This window comes from Gadus morhua, chromosome 2 (assembly GCF_902167405.1).
Source record: "Gadus morhua chromosome 2, gadMor3.0, whole genome shotgun sequence".
Taxonomy (NCBI): domain Eukaryota; kingdom Metazoa; phylum Chordata; class Actinopteri; order Gadiformes; family Gadidae; genus Gadus; species Gadus morhua.
This window is the reverse complement of record NC_044049.1, coordinates 19277848-19299913: the sequence shown is the minus strand read 5'-3', so window position 1 is coordinate 19299913 and position 22066 is coordinate 19277848. Positions and strand designations below refer to the sequence as shown.

General features: G+C 43.6%; 2 protein-coding genes across 3 annotated transcripts in view; one reads left to right on the top strand and one right to left on the bottom strand.

The window, feature by feature from the left end:
* LOC115556964 (voltage-dependent T-type calcium channel subunit alpha-1I-like) overlaps window positions 1-22066 on the top strand; it is a 204845-nt gene that overhangs the window by 80092 nt on the left and 102687 nt on the right.
* LOC115559883 (uncharacterized) lies at window positions 6776-9689 on the bottom strand. Of its 2 annotated transcripts, XM_030379046.1 has the most exons (3): window positions 7933-9689; window positions 7741-7840; window positions 6776-7365 (listed from the first exon to the last, which is right to left on the bottom strand). In XM_030379046.1, exons 2-3 carry the CDS (start codon window positions 7822-7824, stop codon window positions 6838-6840), a joined length of 612 nt encoding a protein of 203 aa, XP_030234906.1. In that variant the 5' UTR covers window positions 7825-7840; window positions 7933-9689; the 3' UTR covers window positions 6776-6837. The 2 variants fall into 2 exon arrangements, with proteins under 2 accessions (XP_030234906.1, XP_030234897.1); XM_030379037.1 differs by lacking the exon at window positions 7933-9689 and having other exon boundaries at window positions 7741-7892.

Below are 22066 nucleotides of genomic sequence, written 5' to 3'. Positions count from 1 at the left end.
ACACGGAAATGTGGGAACAGATTCTAAAGTATACTCAGGCCGAAGCTGACCGAAACAATGCTTATCAATGTTCAATGCGACAATGGATCAACTAAAAGCATTTGTTGGTCTCGTTTATTTGAGAGGTATTGCCGGCGGGAAAAGCCAGAAACTGGAGGACTTCTGGTCTGCTGAAATGGGAAATCCTGTTTTCAAGGAAACAATGTCTCGCCAGAATTTCAGAGGTATCATGCGCTATCTGCGCTTTGATGACAAGAGCAAGGGCTGCCCGCCTTCTGGAGGACAAATTTGCCATGATATCAGAGACATTTGATAGATTTGTGAAAAACAGCAGTGCTTCTTACACGCCTGGGGAGAACATAACAGTTGGTGAACAATTGTTCCCCACCAAGGTGCGCTGTCGTTTCAAACAGTACATGGCAAATAAACCGGATAAATGTGGCATAAAATTCTGGGTAGCCGCTGATGTTGAAACCAAATACATGTTCAATGCCCATCCCTATCTAGGGAAAGACAACAGTAGGCCATCTGGACAGCACTTATCAGACAATGTTGTGCTTCGTCTGATGGAGCCATTCCTGGAGAAAGGAAGAAATGTAACGACAGACAATTACTTTACCTCGTTACCACTGGCAAACACTCTTTTGGCGCACAAAACCACCATTGTTGGCACAATGAATAGAATCAGACGAGAGATGCCCCCGTGTACAAAGGCACAGATGGAAAGATTCTCCTCCAAGGTGCTGAGGGCTGGGGAAGCCACACTCACCATTTACCAGGGAAAACCACGCAAAAACGTCAGCCTCCTCAGCACAATGCACCAGACAGTTTCAACTGACAATGGCCCCAAGAAAATGCCCGAAACTGTTTCCCACTACAACAGCACTAAATATGGCGTTGATGTTATGGACCAGATGGCACGCTTGTATTCAGTAAAGGGAGGGACCAGGCGTTGGCCTGTAGCTGTGTTCTACAACATCCTAGACCTGGCTGCAATCAATGCACACATTCTGTACAAACAGTGCATGGACGTCAACATGACCAGAAAGAGATTTATTCTGGAGCTTGTGAAACAGATGTGTGCGCCTCAGAGAATGGCCAGGACTGTGTCATCAGTGGCAGCACCAGTGGCACGTAGGCGACTTCTGATTGAAACTCCTTCCCCACCTACCAAAAGGAAAAAGTGTCAAGTCGCCAGATGTAGTGGGAACAAAACTAGTGACGTCTGTGAGTCATGTAGGCGACTTGTCTGTGGGAAATGCAGTGAGCCTGCTAAGAGAATCTGCTGTAAATGTTGATTAGACTTTGATTAGACGTTGATTAGTATTTTTTTGTTTTCTTTTTTTACTGACTTACTGAATGTCAATGTACTCTATACTCTAATAAACTCTAATACACTAATTTAAAACCCAAGTAATTTGGTTAATTGCAGTGTTGGGCAGTAACGCATTACAAAAGTAATGAGTAATAAATAATGCATTTCACACACACACACGTTGTCTCACTCATTGTTTAATAAAAAATAATACTATTTCATTCATCCAAGCGTAATGATTTGCTATTCTCCACAGAGATAACGCATCGATATGATCATGGGCAGTCTTGACTAGCAGACTTCAAACTTGATAAAGTGAAATATGAGAGAGAAGGTGATGCAGTCGTATTAAACAAAGACGTTGAAAGATGGTGCGATCTACGACAGAGAAGCAAATTATTCTAACACCCGTTCGTCCGGGTTCAATCCCCACCGAATCAGTGTTTTAGGAAGGAATACTGGAGGAATAAAAAAACCTTTTAATGTCTTTTATTTTCCATTTCTTTGAATATTCTAGTATTTATCTCAACAGAAGTGGTCAGTGGTGAGTTTCTTGGCTGCCTGCCGCGAAACTCACCTGAATGGAATTTATGTGGCTGCAATTTCCCATGCAGTGTCTTTGTCTTTGTGACAAAGGCTTATCAGTAAAATTAATATTAACATTAACTTTACCATGAGTTTTTGCAAGGAATATTTGGGTTCTAAGAGGGATACTGTAAGACATATTTATTATAGAAAAAGTAAATTGTAAGGCCTAATTTCTCTGATATAAAGGAAATTACAAAAATAAGCCAACGGCAAGAATTAAATGACGTACCCAGGACGCAAACTCTAGTAGCCTGTATTGCAGGGCAGATTCTAGACCACTCAGCCAACTGAGGTTTCACAAATTCTATGGAATACATATATTTGTCTGAAAATGTGTTGAGAAAATATCCACGATAACAATATCGGCATAGCCTATCTAAATTAATTTAATTACTTTATTTTCATCATTTAATCTTAAACCCTTAGTGAAAATATAGGCTGTTTGTACTTAATATATATACATGACAAAAACGTGAGGACTAGGCTTGCGACACACACACACGTGGCGCTCGCGCGATCGTAGCTCATTGGCGCCACCTAGTGATCATTATGTGCAAATGAGCAGCCTCTCATTCAAATGACTTAGGGGTCATTTGACCCCTCTTGTGGCGCTAGTAGTAGGCCTAAGTAAAAGTGGCCCGGCGTCCCTAGTGTTAAATCGAAAATTTCTATTGTTAATTGAATTGCAGGTGTTATGGGCAGGCCATGAGGGTTATATTCGGGGCCAAAACAGTTCTGTACGGTAGTAGGGTCTTAGCTGAGCTTGTGGCAACAACTCTTGGACAAGCCAATGGCTAAATGGAAATGCCAGAGTGGAGGACAGTTTTTTTGAGTTTTGCTTATTGACGATATTCAGAAGTATATTTATTAACTGAGAGTTATTGTTTGTGGAGTTTTTTTGTGTTATTTTGTTTATGCATTTTTTTTGCCTCCTGACGGGCATATAAACCTGCGGCTACGGAGAATAAAACAGGTAAACTGCCTTTGCCCAAACCTCTGTCACACTGCCTCCAGTCTTTCCACCACCGCAAGGCTAGCCAGGCAACAGTCCCCCATACTGATAGTTATATATTACTAATATATTAATTAAGCTTAACAAACTTTAGTGTAAGGGGCCCCACACTGATAGTTATATATTTATAATATATTAATTAAGCTTAACCAACTTCATTGTAAGGGTCCTATGAGGAGTGGTTCATATTGGGATAGGCAGAAGCACAGTAACAACAATAACAATTATTTAAATACAATGTCATTAACTTTTATATTAACATATAGTTTGTAAATGAACATTTAACATTTAAATGATGTAAGATATAACTGTTTATTAGTGCAAATACATTTAGTCAACTATTAAAGGTTGGGTATGGAATTCGCTTTTTTGGCCATTTTTGAAAAATTACTTGAAATCCTTATCATAACCCACTTACAGCCACTCAGTTAGAAGTACTGACATGAAAATTAAACAAGTCAATCATCTGTGGAACGGGCAGGGCTCGAAAAACTCCAGCCAATGATTTCCAGAGCCACCGAGTTGCATTGAACAGTAACGTCAATCAAACGGTCGTACTGCACTCCCCCTCCCCCGGCGACCCCTTCGTGCACGTACTCAAAGCTCGTGACCCAGAGCAAGCTTCTGTTGGTTGTTATCCTGCGGTAGCTACTGGAGCTAGCTAACTAGCTAATGGCTCGCTCTCGCGCATCTGTGTTCGCTCGTGCATGATTGCGCGTCCATGTACTTGGAATGGGTGGAGTCAGCGTTGAAGGAGAGGGGCTAGGACCATTTGAGTTGTGTATTTTCAAAATCTGCTGGCGTTTCGCAAATCCCATACCCAACCTTTAACAAATATTTATACAATATTAGTAAATAGATTTTCAACCGTGAAAAATTATTATATTTGTTTGTTGGTCAAACAAATCTAATTATTTTTACACTCAATACTTCTTTATTAATAGCTGTTGGATAAGAAACCACTGCACACATGTACCTGTATACACTGGCTGGGCAGCAGCAGTCAGAGGTTTTCCAACCTTCTGGCATTCATCACATTCCAAGACCTTCCAGAAAGTAGCTGTTAATAAAACACAAAAACACAAGACAACAATAACGCAAACAAATAGCCTACCCAGTTGTTAATGTCGACTGACATGCCAAGCCAGTAAAATCTGGAGGATATTGCAGTGCAGGTTTTGAGGATGCCCGTATGTCCCCCCATTGGAGAGAAGTGAAACTCTATAAAGAGTTTTCTTGCCTCCTCTTTGGATTGAATGGCTCTTCTGCTCCCAACGTAGAGCTCTCTTTTGCAGTTAACATTCATTAAAGAACTTACATCATTAAAGAGCTATCTTACCAAGACACTATCCACACATTTTATTGTATGCATTGGTCTATCTACATACTGTACCCCTGAAATCTTCAATGAAGATGTTATAAGCATCAAAATATGCTCCCCATATTCTTACAGTGTACATAGGGTGAGTAGTGGTTTAAAATAATGTGATTATGCAGTGGGAGCATTATTTGATAGAGGCAATTGGTCTATCCTCATACTGTACCCCTGCTATCTTAAAGGCCCACTATGCAACAATTTTTGCCAAAATAACCTTAATTATGCAGGTTGAGAGTCGTTCTGATCGTTCTACAACCATTTCTGCGTCGTTTGGCGGGTGTTTCATTGCCCCAAGTCGCTTCTCCAAGGAAAAAGCAAATATGCAACTTGCTCTGTTCGGGCCGACACAATCCGGATGTGACGCAGCGGAAGTATCCAAACGCGCCTCGAAAATGTAGTCAGATTGTAGTTTCGAAAATGCTTTACAGCACAGACACACCCCCAAACATGGCTCCGGCTAGATATAAACAGCCAGTTGCGAGACAATTGTTGCATTCATCATGGATCAATCAACTGATAAGGGACCCAAGAGGCGGCTGTCGGTGGAACAAAAGAAGAATAAAAAGAAGTTGTACCAGAAAAGAGACCAGACATGAGTGAAAGGGCTCAATTTTGGCTTGATTTACCTTAATATAACAGGTTAAGAGTCATCACGATTGTTCAATTATACATTTTTGTTCAATTGGATGTTGTTTCGACTCCCCCTTGCGCATCTTGGCGGAGAAAGGGAATATGTTTCTGCCGGCGACCCGCCGCCCACTCTCGCGGGAGTCTCGGGTCTCGCGAAGTAACAAATTGCTTTAAAGGACAATTCCGGTATTTTGAACATTGAGCCCCCTTTCTGGTTTGTTTAGGATGAAATACAGTGGGTGACACCGAAATTTGAACTATTAGTCCTTTCTCGGGTATTTGGCTCATTTTGAATCGCTCCTGCCTGCTTCACAATGGTTGTCTGTGTGCATACACAAACCTGTCAACCCAGCAACCCTAAACGTTCGTTTTCAAAAATGTGCAAGTAACCGAGTGGTTAGTGGCATTTGTGAAGTTTAAAAAAAAAAATATCGGCGCAATATTTGGTTTCTGTCGTGTTTTATTGCACATTTATCGCCAGTTGATTTCAGTTGGAAGACTCATTACTGCACGATGATATTACTCCGCCGAACCGGAAAGGTGGGCTGTTTACGTTGGTTTGAAGTCTTGTACCGTGAGCACCTCGGATTAGGGAAAATCACATAGAAAATCACTGAAAATGGATTATGAAAGGTGGCTTCTGGAGGACGCACTCGATTTTGAGTTTGACGGCAGAGGATATCGTTTTGAACCAGAATTCACCCAAGAGGAGCTACGTGAGATGGAGGCTACGGCTACGGAGGCGCCTGAACATCCGGCTGAAGCGGTCCCCAGGATCACGGGCGGGTGGTGTGCCTGTGGGAAGTGCAGGCAGATGCCGACGGAAGTCGAAAGTAGGTGCTGCACGGAGTGGGACCTTGTGCGGAAGTTTATATGCGGTTGTGAGGTATCTGAAAAAATAGTTCCATTTAGCAACTAACACGGATGGAAACCATATATTGCGCCGATATATTTTTTTTAAACTTCACGAATGCCACTAACCACTCGGTTACTTGCACATTTTTGAAAATGAACGTTTAGGGTTGCTGGGTTGACAGGTTTGTGTATGCACACAGACAACCATTGTGAAGCAGGCAGGAGCGATTCAAAATGAGCCAAATACCCGAGAAAGAACTAATAGTTCAAATTTCGGTGTCACCCACTCTATTTCATCCTAAACAAACCAGAAAGGGGGCCCATTGATCAAGATACCGGAATTGTCCTTTAAGGCACAGACCCCCAAACACGGAACCGGCTTGATATAAACACAAGTAACTAAGGGATTGTTACATTCATCATAGATCAGCCGAGTAAAAAGAGACAGAGAAACCCAATGCGGAGGAACAGAAGAGAAAAGGGATACTGACCGACAGAGAGGCCAGACACGAGTAAACGTTGGGCGAGCTTTTCAGGAATAGTGTGAACTGAAAGAAGAAGAAGACTGTAAATCAGCCGCCGACTTGGCCGTGTTGCTTTTGAAATTGAAAGTACCCTCGGGTGGACTTTGTCTTCGTGGTATTCCTGATGTTGATAGTCTCAGTACAAATGTGTTTGCTCAACCATTTTGTTGTGAGCCCTGTAAAAATGTGTTTTGTCGACCGTTTTGTTGTGAGCCCTGTATGGTTCTAGCTTGCTTGGTTGCAACCATGGAAACGTCTTTGTTTCCATGGCTGTTTTGCTGTTCATCTGTCTCGTCCCCCAGATACAGGCTGTATCCCCGAATCCAGGTTCTTGTTTATTTAGATTATTATGTTGGCCAACACTCTTACACTGATTGTTCTGTTCAACCAAAGATAAAACAATTATAATCTAGGATATAAATTCTCACCGTCAACTATAAAAAAGGATGGATTTATGTTTATTGCAAGTGGCGGCTGGTGCTAAAAAAATATGGGGGGGCGCACTGGCGGGCGGGGATTACAACACAACAATAAACTACTTGAACATAAATTTTGCTCTCCTCTCCTTCAGGCCAGCAAATTGTTCAAAGACTTTCTGATTGAAATCTGTCATTTCACAAACAAGTCTCTTTTCCATGGAGAGCATGGCCAGTGCATTCAGCCTCTCCTGGGTCATGGTGTTTCTGAGGAAGGTTTTCACTCTTTTCAAGGTTGAGAAGCACCTCTCTGCTTCAGCTGTGGTCATGGGTGTGGTGATGAGGATCTTTAAGAGAGTGACAGTTTCTGAAAAGACATCTTCAAGATTGTTTTCCATGAACAGCTGGAACAGGTCCACTGCACCACAACAGGCTCTGAACTCTACTTTGCTGTAGATGAGACTGAGCTCTGTCTTCAGTTTGCTTCCATTCAGCATTTTGTAGGCCTTCAGCGTGCTTTGTAGTGTCTCTTCAGGAAATGCCCCCTGATGGTCCTCAAACCTGTCCCCCTGCAGCAAGGTTGCACAGACAAGATGGTCGGTGAAGGAGAAGCGCTCCCTGGTGTGTCTCAGAATGGTGTTGCAGATCTACAGAGAGAAGAATACAAAAATATAGAGAAAAAATAGATGTCTCTTTAACAATTTTTTTTTTTTTTTTGCTCCTCGGACAGTACACTGTTGGCTATATTTTGTGTACATATAGTTATGGCTCCCCTGGACCTATTTATTGCATATTTCAGCTTTTGTATTGCTATTACTTATGTATTGGTGATAGTACTACTTTAAACAAATAGTTTAATTGTGATTAGGTGATAGGCTACATCTATGCAACATGAGGCTACATCTCTGCAACATGACAATGACATATTTTAAATTGTATTTCAAAACACATTTCTCCTCTAACAAACATTACAACCTCAAATGAAACATGGACTATGAAAGATTTCTACAACATAAACTCACCTCTTCTGCAACATTTTGACGATCCTCTGAACTGTGTACCCGACGCCTCTTTGCTGTCAGAGAACCACTGCTTTGCTCACCCATGGAATGGCGAGAATTTCTGTGTGAGAAGTCATAATAATAATCAAAAAGGGGAAAAGATATAATGTTGAAAAATGTGATGATCATATTACTGATAGGAATACTTATTACCAGATGTTTGTATGTCCTGTTCAAACTGCTGGATGCTCCCTTTGATGTGGACTGCATCTATGTTCTTCTTCTGGAGCTTGGCATAGAGGAGGTCCACATGTGGCATGATGTGGTGAAAAAGTTCCAGAAAGAACTTAAAATCCTGATGTTCCAGCAGCATGGCCATGCCTCCTGCCTCTCTCATGGTTTTGGGGTCAAAGTCACCCGAGTCGCGCATGTTCTCAAAACACTGAATGAGTTCCTGTCTGTGCTCAAACACAGTGTTGATGGCTCGGCTGTGAAAGTTCCATCTGACATTGCTGGATGTTGGCAGTCTATGGGCCACCATTTTATCAAGAACAGCTGTACGCTTGGGTGATCTGGAAAAAAAGCTGGCAAATCCACCCAGGTCAGAAAAAAAAATTCTCACCTTGGAAATGTGAGAGGTGGCCTGTTCCATGATCAGGTTGAATTGGTGTGCATAGCAGTGGATATAGTGGGCATTTGGGTACCCATCTTTGATTTTCCTCTGAACACCTGCAGTGGCACCCCTCATCACACTGGCTCCATCATATGCCTGGCAGATTAGCTTGCTTTTCTGATCCTCAGGAATGATGGCAGCAAGACGCTCTTTTAATGCAGTAGCATTGGACTCAGAAGTAGATGACTGCAGAGGAATGAACTCAAAAAATCTTTCCTGCACACCGTGTTTGTCATCAATGTAGCGTAGTACAAGCACAAGTTGGGTCTGTGTTGAAATATCTGTTGTCTCATCTGCCTGGATTGATACAAAAACACTCTTTTGAGCTTCTTTAATTATTTGCTCCCTTGCAACAGACAACATACAATCCAGGAGCTCATTTTGGACAGTTTTTGAAGTACCCTTAAAAACAGTGGCAGTCTCAAGGTGCTCTTTCAAAGCTCCATCCAGAGAGGCAACAAAATCCACCAGCCCACGAAATATCCCGGGGTTGACAGAGCTCTCACTCTCATCATGGCCACGTAAAGCGAATTCAAAGGCCCTGCAAAATTTCACACAGTCTATTATCCTGGACAGTATGTGACGATTTTTTGTTCATTCACCTCTTCATTGTGCCTTCTAATGCCAACTCTGTAGCCCTCATCTAATTGTTCAGCAATGCTAACTCGGCCAAAAAACTGTAGCTTCATGCTGTTGTCAAGGTGGCTACGGCTACTTTCATGCCGTTTGCATTTTTCAGAGAGATGTTTCGGGTCTCTGACCCCAGTTGTTGTCCACAGAGCTTCAGTGCCACTGCCAACACTTTGAAAAAGCAAGCATGGAAAGCAATAGAGAGCATTGCTAACTCCACATCCAGCTAGCCAACTGTGTTTGGTGTAACACAAACGGGAGAAGCCTCTAGTGTAACTCCTTCCCCTGTCACTTGCCTGCTGCTGGATTTGTATATCAGGCTGCTCCGGTCCAAGCTCCTTTATTCTTTTTTTTTCCTCCACCGAACGCCTCGAGAAAGGATTACTGCGTAACGAAACAACCGAATTTTCGTTTGCTGTCGCCATGTCTCCTCCTGTCTTCTCGTTGTTGTTTTTTTCTGTCTGCTCCGTGTGCGCGTGGGCGTGTCTGTCGCTCTTTGAGTGACAGGCACGGCTCCGTTGCCAGGGGAGTGACTTTGACTGACAGGTATCATGAATCAATCAGACTGGATGAAAAATGAGCCCAAGCACGCTGATTGGCCAGGGGCGCAGAGAGCTGCACCCGGAGGAGAATCTTGAAGTGACCAATTAGAGACCAGCATTAAGTCACATGGAAGCCAAAAGTTTAAGAGGCCACATACACACTCATTTGGCCGGCGCCCCCTCGCTATGAAATGCATGAAACAACCCAGAATAAACCCAATATTGAATGGAAAGGCATAAAAAATTTAAAAGTAAAACCCATTGTATGAGTGAACACTGAACAGACGTGGTAATTACTTTTTATTATGTAATTTATGTTTACTGTGTCCATACTTTTTTCCTGAAATTTGATGGGGGCGGCGCCCTAGCGCCCCCTATTGACCGGGCCGCCACTGATTGCAATACAAATACACCATTTTTAAAAATGTATAACCTTGTCTACACTTTATGAACATCTACTTCGGACATGGCTCCACTCATTCGCCGGCTTCTTTGAAACAAATGCACATGGCTCGCGTAGAAGTGCATGGGGAAGGGTCGTCAACGAGTTGTTACGACAGTGCAGTGTTGCCAACTCTTCAGTAAGGAAAGTAGCTAGTGGCTCTCCTAAAATCGCTAGAAGTCGCTAGATGACGTCATCGCCTAATTTGCCATAACAGGAAGTAAAAAAGTATTTTTTTGTTTTTTTTGCTTCGTCCCAATTTTGCTTACCATAAATGGCAGCGTTGTTTGAGCTGAACTGTAATGCCCTGTGCCCACCTACCTCCGTCCATTGACTGATCCCATTGACTTTGAATGGGAGACGGACGCAAGGCATTGTGGATCCGTCCGTTCCGTTGGAGACTTCGGCTCCGTCAGAAAGTTGAAATGTTCAACTTTTTCGGCAAGCGACGGATCCGTCATCCAATCAGATCGCGTATGCAATTTAAGCACTGTGACGCGACTCGGGGCTCTGACGATACTGGAAAGCGGAGGTAGTGGGCATGTAGGGTAACGCCCCGTGCCCACTACCTCCGTCCGTTGCGTGATCCCATTGACTTTAATGGGGACGGACGCGCAATGCATTGTGGATCCGTCCGTTCCGTTGGAGCCTTCGGCTCAGTCAAGAAGTTGAAAAAAGTTCAACTTTTTCGGCAGCGACAGATCCGTCATCCAATCAGATCGCGTCTGCAAATTTAAGCACTGTGACGCGACTCGGGCTCTGACGATACTGGAGAAAGGGGGAAAGCGGGTCATCTTGCATCGCACAAGCAGGAAAGTAGCGGGAAGAACCCGGCGAAGCGATTTGATTGGCTGACGGATGCCTCTGCAAAGACTACTCCCCATCAGTCATGCAACGCCTTCCCACCTCCGTTGACTGAAGGAGGTATGTGGGCACGGGGCGAACCCTACATGCCCACTACCTCCGTCAGCCAACGGACGTGGGAAGGCGTGGCTGACGGATGGGGAGTTAGTCTTGCAGAGGCATCCGTCAGCCAATCAAATCGCTTCGCCGGGTTCTTCCCGCTTCTTCCTGCTTGTTGCGATGCAAGATGACCCGCTTTCCATGCAGTATCGTCAGAGCCCGAGTCGCGTCACAGTGCTTAAATTTGCATACGCGATTGTTACGTCCCCCGCTAGGGGAAGGGGTGGCAACATAAAACCAGATGTCTTTGGTTAACTGGAAGTTGTTTATTTGTTTATTTAGCCCAGAGCATGAGATAAGTTCCCGTGTAGCAATTAACAAGAACCTCGATCAACCAACAAATAACCATTCGAAGACCCAATATGGCAAGCTTCATATCCAAGGCCAGCTGCCGTGGATGTTGAGCTCGCCCGTGCTTTATCCTCCCCGATCCTCGGCCCTCCGATGCAGCAGCCAATCACGTCCGGGGACAGGCACATCAAAATTAACATAATGGTCAACAAATCACACGCTGGGAAAAACAATTGATCATTAGCATGAGCATCGACAAACTGAGGATTTTACCCATGAGGGCGGGGTGTCAATCAGCAACCGTACAGCGATATGATTGGATGACGGATCCGTCGCTGCCAAAAAGTTGAACATTTTTCAACTTTCTGACGGAGCCGAAGGCTCCAACGGAACGGACGGATCCATAATGCATTGCGCGTCCGTCCCCATTAAAGTCAATGGGGATCAGTCGACGGACGCATGTAGTGGGCACGGGGCATTACGCCCCGTGCCCACTACATGCGTCCGTTGCGTGATCCGTTGGAGCCATCGGCTCAGTCATGGCTCAGTCAAAAAGTTGAAAAATGTTCAACTTTTTCGGCAGCGACGGATCCGTCATCCAATCAGATCACGTATGCAAATTTAAGCACTGTGACGCGACTCGGGCTCTGACGATACTGGAAAGCGGGAAAGCGGGTCATCTTGCATCGCAACAAGCAGGAAGTAGCGGGAAGAACCCGGCGAAGCGATTTGATTGGCTGACGGATGCCTCTGCAAAGACTACTCCCCCATCAGTCAGCCACGCCTTCCCACATCAGTCAACGGACGCATGTAGTGGGCATGTAGGGTAAGGGCACGTGCCCACTACATGCGTCCGTTGACTGATGTGGGAAGGCGTGGCTGACTGATGGGGGAGTAGTCTTTGCAGAGGCATTTTTCAACTTCTTGACTGAGCCAAAGGCTCCAACGGAACGGACGGATCCACAATGCATTGCGCGTCCGTCCCCATTAAAGTCAATGGGGATCAAGCAACGGACGGAGGTAGTGGGCACGGGGCGTAAGTGCTTTGAGACGGGGGAGGGGCCGCGCAGGCACCCGTTGCTCGTTGTGAAGACGTAATAGCGATAGTGCTTTCACCTCAAAAAAACACCAAAAGTCACCAATAACAGCTGAAAAGGAGCTAGATTTGTCGCTTGTCGGTGTTTTGAAAATAAGTCGCCAAAGGGGTCTGAAAAGTAGCTAAATATAGCGAAAAAATCGCTAAGTTGGCAACACTGTGACAGTGTTGTAAAATATCTACTACCAAGCTGTAGGGGGCGCTGTGTAGAGAAAAGGGCGTGCCAAACCAAGAAAACGGAAGAAATGGCCGATCCTGCATAGTGGGCCTTTAAATAAAGACGTTATAAACGAGCATCAAAATATGCTCCCCATATTCTTACAGTGTAGGGTGAGTACTGGTTTAAAATAATGTGATTCTGCAGTGGGAGCATTATTTGATAGAGGCAATCGGTCTATCCACATAGTCTACTTTACCCCTTCTATCTTATAAACAAGCATGTATTTCAGATACTCACCCTTTAACTTGAATTTTGAAGCGTACCTCCTAAGGTTTAATTTCTGGGACTTATCAAAGCCATCCGGGAATGTTCCCAGAGACAGGAGGTCAAACGATTGTTTCCATCTTTCCTCCATAGCTTTACAAACACAGGTATTTAGAATGTATGTAACACGATAAATATCTTGTAATAATAATAAGACAAGACGTCGTACCCCCTCCCCCCTCCACCACCGACGAAACTTTCTCCGCTCCCAGACCCGTAAAGATAACACATGTATCATCTTATTTCTACATGCACCAGAAGTGTGCACATATTTACGTGCTTACAGGTCAAAAGGCACACTGTTAAACATATTTGTAAGATAATTGCGCAGTTAAAAACATTTTTTAAAGAAAATACTTTTTCTTTATGAGATGTGCATGCGCAGAACCACTAGCAGAATTTGATGGGTAGCAGAAATTGGCAGAACACCTGCTCGCTATTCTCTTACACACACACACACACACACACACACACACACACACACACACACACACACACACACACACACACACACACACACACACACACACAGAGGCGGCCCTGGGCATAGGCAAATGCTAGGGGCGCCGCCATCCGCGGGGGGCGCAGAAAACGGGGGGAGAAAAAAAAAAAAAAATTATATATATATATATAAATACTACTTTTTTTTTTTACCAGTCCCATTACTACTATTATTTCCAAATATTATTTAAGCCCACAGCAACATAAAGTCATAGCAAAGACTATTAAACAATGGAGATGCCTTTTTTCTGGGTGCCTGCCTGGCTCGTTGCTCTGTACCTGCCCTCTGTGAGGGGGGCGGGGTCAAGAGGCCAGCTGCCTGAATCTTACCGGACCGTGACCCCGAGACGAAGAAAAAGATTAATGACACTGTATGGGAATTATGTCCAAAAGACTGAAGCCATCCGGCGCCCAAGGAAGGAAAAGAAGGAAAGAAGAGGAGGAAAAACGTGAAAAAGATTGAGGTACAGTAATGTCAATGCGATGAAGTGCATGAAATTAATAGTTTAATGCATCGTAGTTACCGTTGTTGGAGCAGAGTGTTAGCTTGCTAGCAACATTGTTTAATAATCAATAAATAGCTGAGTGTGTGTTAATGTTACTCCACCTTAAATTCATCAGGGACGTTTGGAAATTAACGTTAGACCTGTTCAGGTGTTATTTTACAGGTGTCTTTCCTGCTTGTATGTCAGTTAAAATGCTTTTAGTTGTCCATCCACTTTGTAATGGGTTGGTTGTAAGCATTTGGTTTTATGTGTCACAGTTTATGTTTGTTAAAGTTTACATCAGTGTTAAAGTGCAGTTAAAGTGTATTACTGTTAATATTTCATGCCTTAGCTTTCACATATCATTCATAGGCTATATATACATTAGCTTTCACATATCATTCATAGGCTATATATACATTTATACAACGGGGGGCCTAAATCCAGCGATCTGATTGGTTCCTAATTGTTGTATAATGAGCGTATACATAACTGCTATGACGCCCGATCATTTTGTGAAAGTTTGCGTATCACTCCGCGCCTGGAAGTAGAAACAGTTACAAAGTAAAACATATGTTGGATGATGGAGACTGGAGAGGGTGTAAATGTTGTTACTCCGGGAGTGAGCAAGGCGATGGAGAGACTAACGAAAGCTTAGGCACACGGCGAGTGAACTGCTCCATAGGATAAATTGCCGGCGAACTGCTATAGCCGAGCCATCTCTCGGAGGGACGCTAAAGTGTGTTGCATAGCGACCGTCGTGCATTTTTTTTGCATTCTTTAATAAAACGGCTACTTTGACTTTCTTGGTTTCTTTTTAAATGTAGTTTTTCCATGACTTTCGTTTTGCCATAATAGTAACCGTTGTATAAAAGCAATAGATCACTTCAGTCAGTGGTATGTGCCAGACATGGGGGACTCGAGTCACATGACTTGACTCGAGTCAGACTCGAGTCGCAAATTTGAGGACTTGAGACTTGCTTGACTAACACTGATAAAAGACTCGACTTGACTTTGACTTGGTCTTCATGACTTGAGACTTGACTTAGACTTGTACAGATGACTCGAAATGACTTTTTTAAAGTTAGATTAAATGTTGGATATGGGATTTACGATACGCCAGCCGATTTTAAAAATACGCAACTCAAATGGTCCTACCCCCTCTCGTTCAACGCTGACTCTGACTCCACCCATTCCAAGAACATGGACGCGCAATCACGCAAGAGCGCGAACACAGATGCGCGAGAGTGAGCCAGGCTAGCTAGGTTGGAGTTTAGGGTTGTCTTCTAGTGCTAGGTCCAAATGTTGATTAGCTAGTTAGCTAGCTCCAGTAGCTACCGCAGGATAACAACAAACAGAAGCTTGCTCTGGGTCACGAGCTTTGAGTACGTGCACGTGCACGAAGTGGTCACTCGCGGGGAGCGGGGGAGGGGGAATGCAGTAAGATTTTCATGTCAGTAGGCTACTTCTAACTCAGTGGCTGTAAGTGGGTTATAATAATGATTTCAAGTCATTTTCAAGTAAAATTACACCGTGAGAGCCAGAGCGTCAGACTGGGCTGTTCTCAGCATACCGCAAAAAAATTAAGAGGGTTCAAGTTCCAGTCCCCAAATTCAGTTGAACCACTACCTGGACATTTGTGATGGACAGAGCTGCCTTCAGTTTTGGGCCTATTCACATAATGGTTTTGGAATGTTTTGAATAGTTTGAGTTATTGTTAATGTTAAGACATTTTTATTGTTAATGTTGAAATAAAACTCAACTTATAAACCACTCACTCTACCGATTTTTAAATGTGGAAACTGGGTTAGATGATCAGATTTTTGTATGACTTGACTTGTGACTTGCTTGACCTGAGCAATGACTTGACTTATGACTTGCTTGATTCTCACCGCAGTGACTTGGGACTTCTTTGAGACTTGAAGGTTATGACTTGAGACTTGCTTGTGACTTGCTCATGAGTGACTTACCCCCACCTCTGGTATGTGCTAATTATACCACTGTGAAGGGGGTCGCCGGTGTCACACTAAATTTGTACCGGGGGCAAAATTTGTACCGGGCGCGTCATCAATACGTAATCCAGTCCAAACCTGCCCGGCAACAGATGATCGCGTCGTCCGTTGCCGGGCAACGGACGATCGCGTCGAATGACGTGAACATTCGCGAACCTTCTATCTAGCGATCCATTATCTGTATTGTGCTATTTCGTCCTTGACCTGCTTTAAACACTCAGTTTACTTGCTAAATTGGATTAAACAATTAAATACAATACAAATATAAAATAAAAACAAGTGTTATCTTTAATGATATCAACATCAGTTATTAGACCGTCACACGGAGCATGCGCAATTGGATTGGCGCGCTGCATGTTGATGTCTGTTCCAAGATACATCGTGTGTTTATTAAGGAACCCAACAAAACATTACATTATCTAGCGATCCGTTAACTGTATTATGTTATTTCGTCTTTGGCAACATGAGCGCAAATGTTTTTTGAAACCTGCCCGGCAACGGACGACGCGATCATCTGCTGACAGGCAGGTTTGTGGATTACGTAATGATGACGCGCCCGGTACAAATTTTGCCCCCGGTACAAATTTAGTGTGACACCGGCCCTCCGCTGCGCGTCGGGGCCGGACAACGCCCCTTAACAGTGGTATAATGAGCACATACCACAGCCTGTCATGATCTATTGCTTAAATATATTCATTTCACTGCACTTTACTGGTTTTTTGCACTGTGGTTAGAATTGCATTGCAATGACAATAAAGTTGAATGAATCTCATCACATTTTCATTATTAGTCTATAATAGTCTCATGTATAGCACACCAACCATCTGTTTTTTTATTAAAATGTAACATGCAGTCGTCACATATACTTCTCTTCTCTCTTCAGATGCACTTTTAAAATATTTCAGCACCACCCCCAGTGACACAGCATTAGGTGCTTCTGTCCCGTCTACCTCTGCACAGCCCTAATACATTATTGTATTTTTTTTTACACTTCAGTTGAGTGCTTGTTTAATCTCTGGTTAGAACCAAACTAGATAAACCATACTGCATTTAATTGTATTTACAATAATTTGAATCTGAACTCTATCTATTATTTTGCTTATGAATGCCTTTAGTAAACATCATGCATTTCTTTGCAGTATTTTGTGCATACCTTATTGTATGAGTGATTCATTGTTTGTTACTTGGTTTGTAATACGTTTCGTGTGTTTAATTTTCTATCTAAAATCAAAGAGTCTCAAAGACAAAGCTTTGTAGCTTCTCTGAGTTTATGAACATTGGTAGTCAAATTTACTGTGCGATCCAAAGGGGTAGGGGGCGCCAGCAAAAATCTTGCCTAGGGCGCCAAATTGGTCAGGGACACACACACACACACACACACACACCAGCAGTCCAGGACAATTCATTTGACCATTCAAATTCTTCAGTTAAATTCATATTACATTTTCTGTGCTTAGCTGTTGGCCATGATATTATATATACAATTACAATTATACTTTATTTGTTTCCAACCATTTACATTTTCTTAAATGTTGTGGATGTTTACATTGTTTACTCCATTTAGACTTTTGAACTTTTGTTCAAACCCCTTCACTTGATTTAAGTCATTTAACGTTTCTTTATGTCCTATGTGGCTTTATTAAAAGAAATTCAACCTCACTTTACACTACAGTTCTCACCGCATTTTCTGCAGGAGATGCATTTTCTAGTTATAAAGTGTTACCGGTATTATTTATTTTTTTTATCTTCAAAAATACACTGGGAAAAATTGCCATACTTTTACATGTGTCAAAATTTCATTCATCATTCCTTATTGTTCTACTTTGAAATAGTCATATGGAGCTAGGGCTCAGTTTTGCTAAGATCACAGCTACCCATATTATTACCCATATTACCAAAATGTTTGAAAATGCCAGGAAAAGAAGAACAACATTCATGCCTCTGTCACTCTGTTACTGTACTAGACACAGTTATTGTGTCTGTTACATGCTAATCTACTGAGTCTTAGCTTTCAAGAGCCCATACACTTGATTATGCGTATGTGAGAACAGAGAGAAGTCAAGTCAATTCAAGTCAGGTTTATTTATATAGCTCATTTAACACAATGTTAAAATGACCCAAAGTGTTCACAAAATAAAATAATTTTTTTTATAGAAGATAATAAAATACAAATAATTAAATAAAAGTGAAAATAACGTGACGTGCGGTGAAGTCAGTAAGTGGGTAGGCACAGAGGCGCCGCATCCCATTAGGCATACCAGGCAACTGCCTGGGGCCCCGCAATTGTTTGGGGGCCACGGGGGGGGCCCCCTAGAGCCAAAAAAAATAAATTAAAAAAAATCGCTCCACACCCCCCCCCCCCCCCCCCCCCCCCCCCCCCCCAATCCTCTGCCTAGGGCCCCCACACTACCTAGAATCGCCCCTGGGTAGGCACTGAGTTATGAAAGCCAGATTACCTCATTTATTGCTGCGGGCAAGTTGTTTAAATCACAGTATCCCGTTGCAGTCCAAACAGTCTGACTGTGACTGGATGAAAAAAGCAGGCAGGGATGGCAGAACAGCCGCTGACTGGTGGCACAGCCACAAAGCCAATCCTTTTTCTCGTACCAATCCGTTTGAAACGAGCGAACAATTTTTGGTCCCTTTTTCTGCAAGAGTGCATCAAGTGTTGGCATAGGCCTCCCTTTTGCCAGTAGCTAATTTTTGCTACTAAAGTTGAGTTTAGAGAAATTTCTTAGCTCTAAAATATCGGTAGATGTCGCTGCTGTCATTTTAACTTTTTGTGTTTCGCGGGGATTACTGTAGCCGGTGTAATGACGTCAGCTGCGCAAATGTCCAGTAATATCTCGATTTCGATTGGTCCATGTTTGATACGTAGCAGTAGATGATTACTGGCAATACATATTTACGTACAAAGGCACAGCAGAGTTGTGCCTTTCGGCGTAGATGTTAAAGAATACAGGATCGAAGTGCGCATGCGCCACATTAGTTTTTCGTTGCCGTTCACAATGAATGGACAGTAAAGGCACTGCTTATTCTACCGTTTTTTTGTATTTGATGTTGCGTAACTGATACAATTGTCATCGTAACGTCTAAACAATTGGAATAACGTATATATTGCATATATAAAACACAAGAATACTCGGTACAAATACAATACAAGTTTATTAAATAAAATTATTTAATAAACATTTTTACGTTTGAATTTTGTCAGGGTAGGCAGTGCCTACCTTGCCTACCCTGACTGCACGTCACTAAGTGAATGAATAGAATAGTGTCATCGAAAAAGATCAACATCAAATTAATTTTGACAAGATTGATGTCAAAAATCTGTGATTTTCATGGGATTAGGATGAGGATCAGCACCGCTAAATCTGAGGCCATGACTCTTAGCAGGAAACCGGTGGATTGCTTACTCCGGGTAGGAAATGAGTCCTTAGCCCAAGTGAAGGAGTTCAAGTACCTCGGGGTCTTGTTCGCGAGTGATGGTACTATGGAGCGTGAGATTGGTGCGGAGAATCCGGAGCATGCGGGGGCGGTGAATTGAGAGTTCGCTTTTACCGCACCGTTGTATACGAAAAATGAGAGCTGAGGCCGTCAAGTGCAAAGCTCTCGATCTACCTGTCGATCTCGTTCTATCCTCCACCATAGTGGTGGCCTGAGGGCTGGGTGATGACCGCAAAGGACGACGATCGCGTGGTAAAGCGGCCGAGATTGTAGTTTTCTCAGAAGGGTGGACTGTGCGCTCCCTATGAGGTATGAGGTGTGGGAGCTCAGCCATCCTGTGAGGAACTGCGGATTGGAGCCGCTGCCTCCTGTACTTAGAAAGTGAGTCAAGCTGTAGGTGGGTTCTGGGCATCTGGTAAGGATGCCCGGACGTAAGTTGGCGCCGTTCCTTGGGAGTGTTTTCAGGCGCGTCCAGTGGGGAGGATGACCTCGAGGAAGACCCAGGACTATGTGGAGAGATTATATCTCAACACTGGCCTGGGAACGCCTCGGGATCCCCCCGTCAGAGCTGGTAAATGTGGCCCGGGAAAGGGAAGTCTGGGGCCCCCTGCTTGAGCTGCTCCCCCCGCGACCCGACCCCGGATAAGCGGATGACGATGAGGATGTCAAAAAGAATAATGACGGTCTGAATATGATTATTGACTGGGTGAAAATACTGATATTAATACTAGGCTGATGACACTGGTGATACAGTTGATAAAGTAAAGATCAAACAAATACAATGTTGGATGGGGGTGGGGTAGGTAAGGGGTGAATGAATAACGCTGATGAAGGAAGTAAAATAAAATGTATAGGGAGGTTATACCAGAGGCGGGGGGCAGCAAAATCAGCTTTGGTTTTTAGGCAAGAGTTGGGGACAGAGAGCCTAGTAGTTGCTGAGATGAAGATCTAAGAGGCCTACAATGACAGGACTTAGGTCCCTTCAATAAAGGGGTGCCAACCCATTAAGGACTTTAAAAACAAAAAGCAAAACTTGAACATCCATTCTAAATTTGATAGGTAACGAGGGAAGTTGGGCCAAGACAGGAGTTATGTGCAACTGATAAGGACACTGTAGAACGTTCTTACTGGTTAGTATGAGTCAAGGATCACACCGAGTTTAAACAACTGCATTTAATCCAAGCGTTCAATAAACTGCGATACCAACAGGAAGTAAAGGGGAACTAGCCCGCCGGGCATTCTGATTGGATGAGGCCTCACAGTACAGTGGCTCCGGTGGCTCATAATGAACAAACTATAATAATTTAACCAAATGATCTACATCCTCTCCTTTAGGCTTTAGCATTGTTAACAAAATAGCACTGCTAAACATTGCAACTTAAATCAAACAAATAAGGTTAATTGAATACTTCTTATTTCACTTTTAACGTTTAGGCCTCTTCATAGCCTACTAAACACTTAAAGAGTTTAACTTCATCAAATGTCCCAATATTAAACACGCTGGATAAATGGGATTATTCTTTCTTCTTTTCTTTTTTTTTCTTTTCTCACATGTATTTGGGATTTGGTTTGCAGGTGCGACCTGAGTGTGTGGTGTATTGTGTGTCTTGAATCTCAATGGGTGAGGGCGCTTTGGACTGGAACTGGGGTGATGATGGGTGTTGTGGTTGCACCGTGTGTGATGCTGGCATTTGTGGGGGGGAGAACTGTCCACTGTAGGGGGGCTGTTGTCCTGTTGGTCTGGGTCATCAAGGAGCTGCGGTGATGGTGGTTCTGCAACAGGAAGTATGTGGCGGCGATTTCTCCTATAAGTCTTCCCATCTGCTTGAACTATGTAGGACCGTGGCTCTTTTATCATCTCCTTCACCGTTCCAAGTCTGTCGTAGCCTTTTGCTGTCTGCATGCGTACCACCTTTCCCTCTGCCAGCAGCTGTAGTGGGTGGCTTGACTCAGGGTGAGCCTTTTGTTGAGAAGTTGGGCGGCAACTTGCTTGACCTTCCTCGTGGCAGGCTCCAGCAGTTTAGTGCTCACTGGAAAATGGCAGCTCGAGTTTGGCGTGACATAAGACGCTCAGCAGGAGAGCCTAATGTTTGGTCACGGGGATTGTTTCTGAGGTTCAGGATATTGAGAAACACATCAGATCCGTCTCTGTGCGATTTTTCCATGAGTTGCTTGGCACTGCGGACTGCTCTTTCCGCGAGTCCGTTTGACTGGTGAAAAGGCGGGCTGCTTGTGGTATGGATAAAATCCCATTGCTTAGCAAAATCCTTGAAGTGCTGGCTGGTGTACTGTCTAGCATTGTCTGTGATGAATACGTGTGGGTACCGTGTGCCGAAAAGTGTCTTTTCAATTTGGATATGACAGCTGATGAGGTCAAATCGAGTTTGAACCAGCCGGAGTATGAATCCACGAGAACTTGATCATGTTTGCCATGTGTCACGGCCCGGCTCTTGGCCATAACAAATATGGAGACACACCAAGGTTTAAACTGGAAAGTAACCATAATTTATTGACAGACAGAAAGTTTGACCAAAAATAATGGGTCTGGAGAGGGAGAGATCCATGGGCAGACTGGTGAGCCTTTTATCTGCCACCCTCTGATTGCTGTTGATTGGGCAGCTCCGCCCATCTGGAACCACCTGAGAGGAGAGACCTGGGGAGGAGCAGAGGATCTTGCCCAGGTTACCTATAACAGTCAGAGGGCCGTCACACCCCCCCCCATAGGAAAAGGGTTCCAATGGAACTCTACTAATCATAGCAACGTTTAATATATCTAATAAA

Bases quoted from the DNA above. Each gene is read 5' to 3' on its own strand.
- LOC115559883 (XM_030379046.1), bottom strand. From the start codon at position 7,824: ATGGGTGAGCAAAGCAGTGGTTCTCTGACAGCAAAGAGGCGTCGGGTA. The intron at 7,366-7,740 runs GTGAGTTTATGT...TTCTCTCTGTAG, and splicing joins GTCAAAATGTTGCAGAAGAG to ATCTGCAACACCATTCTGAG.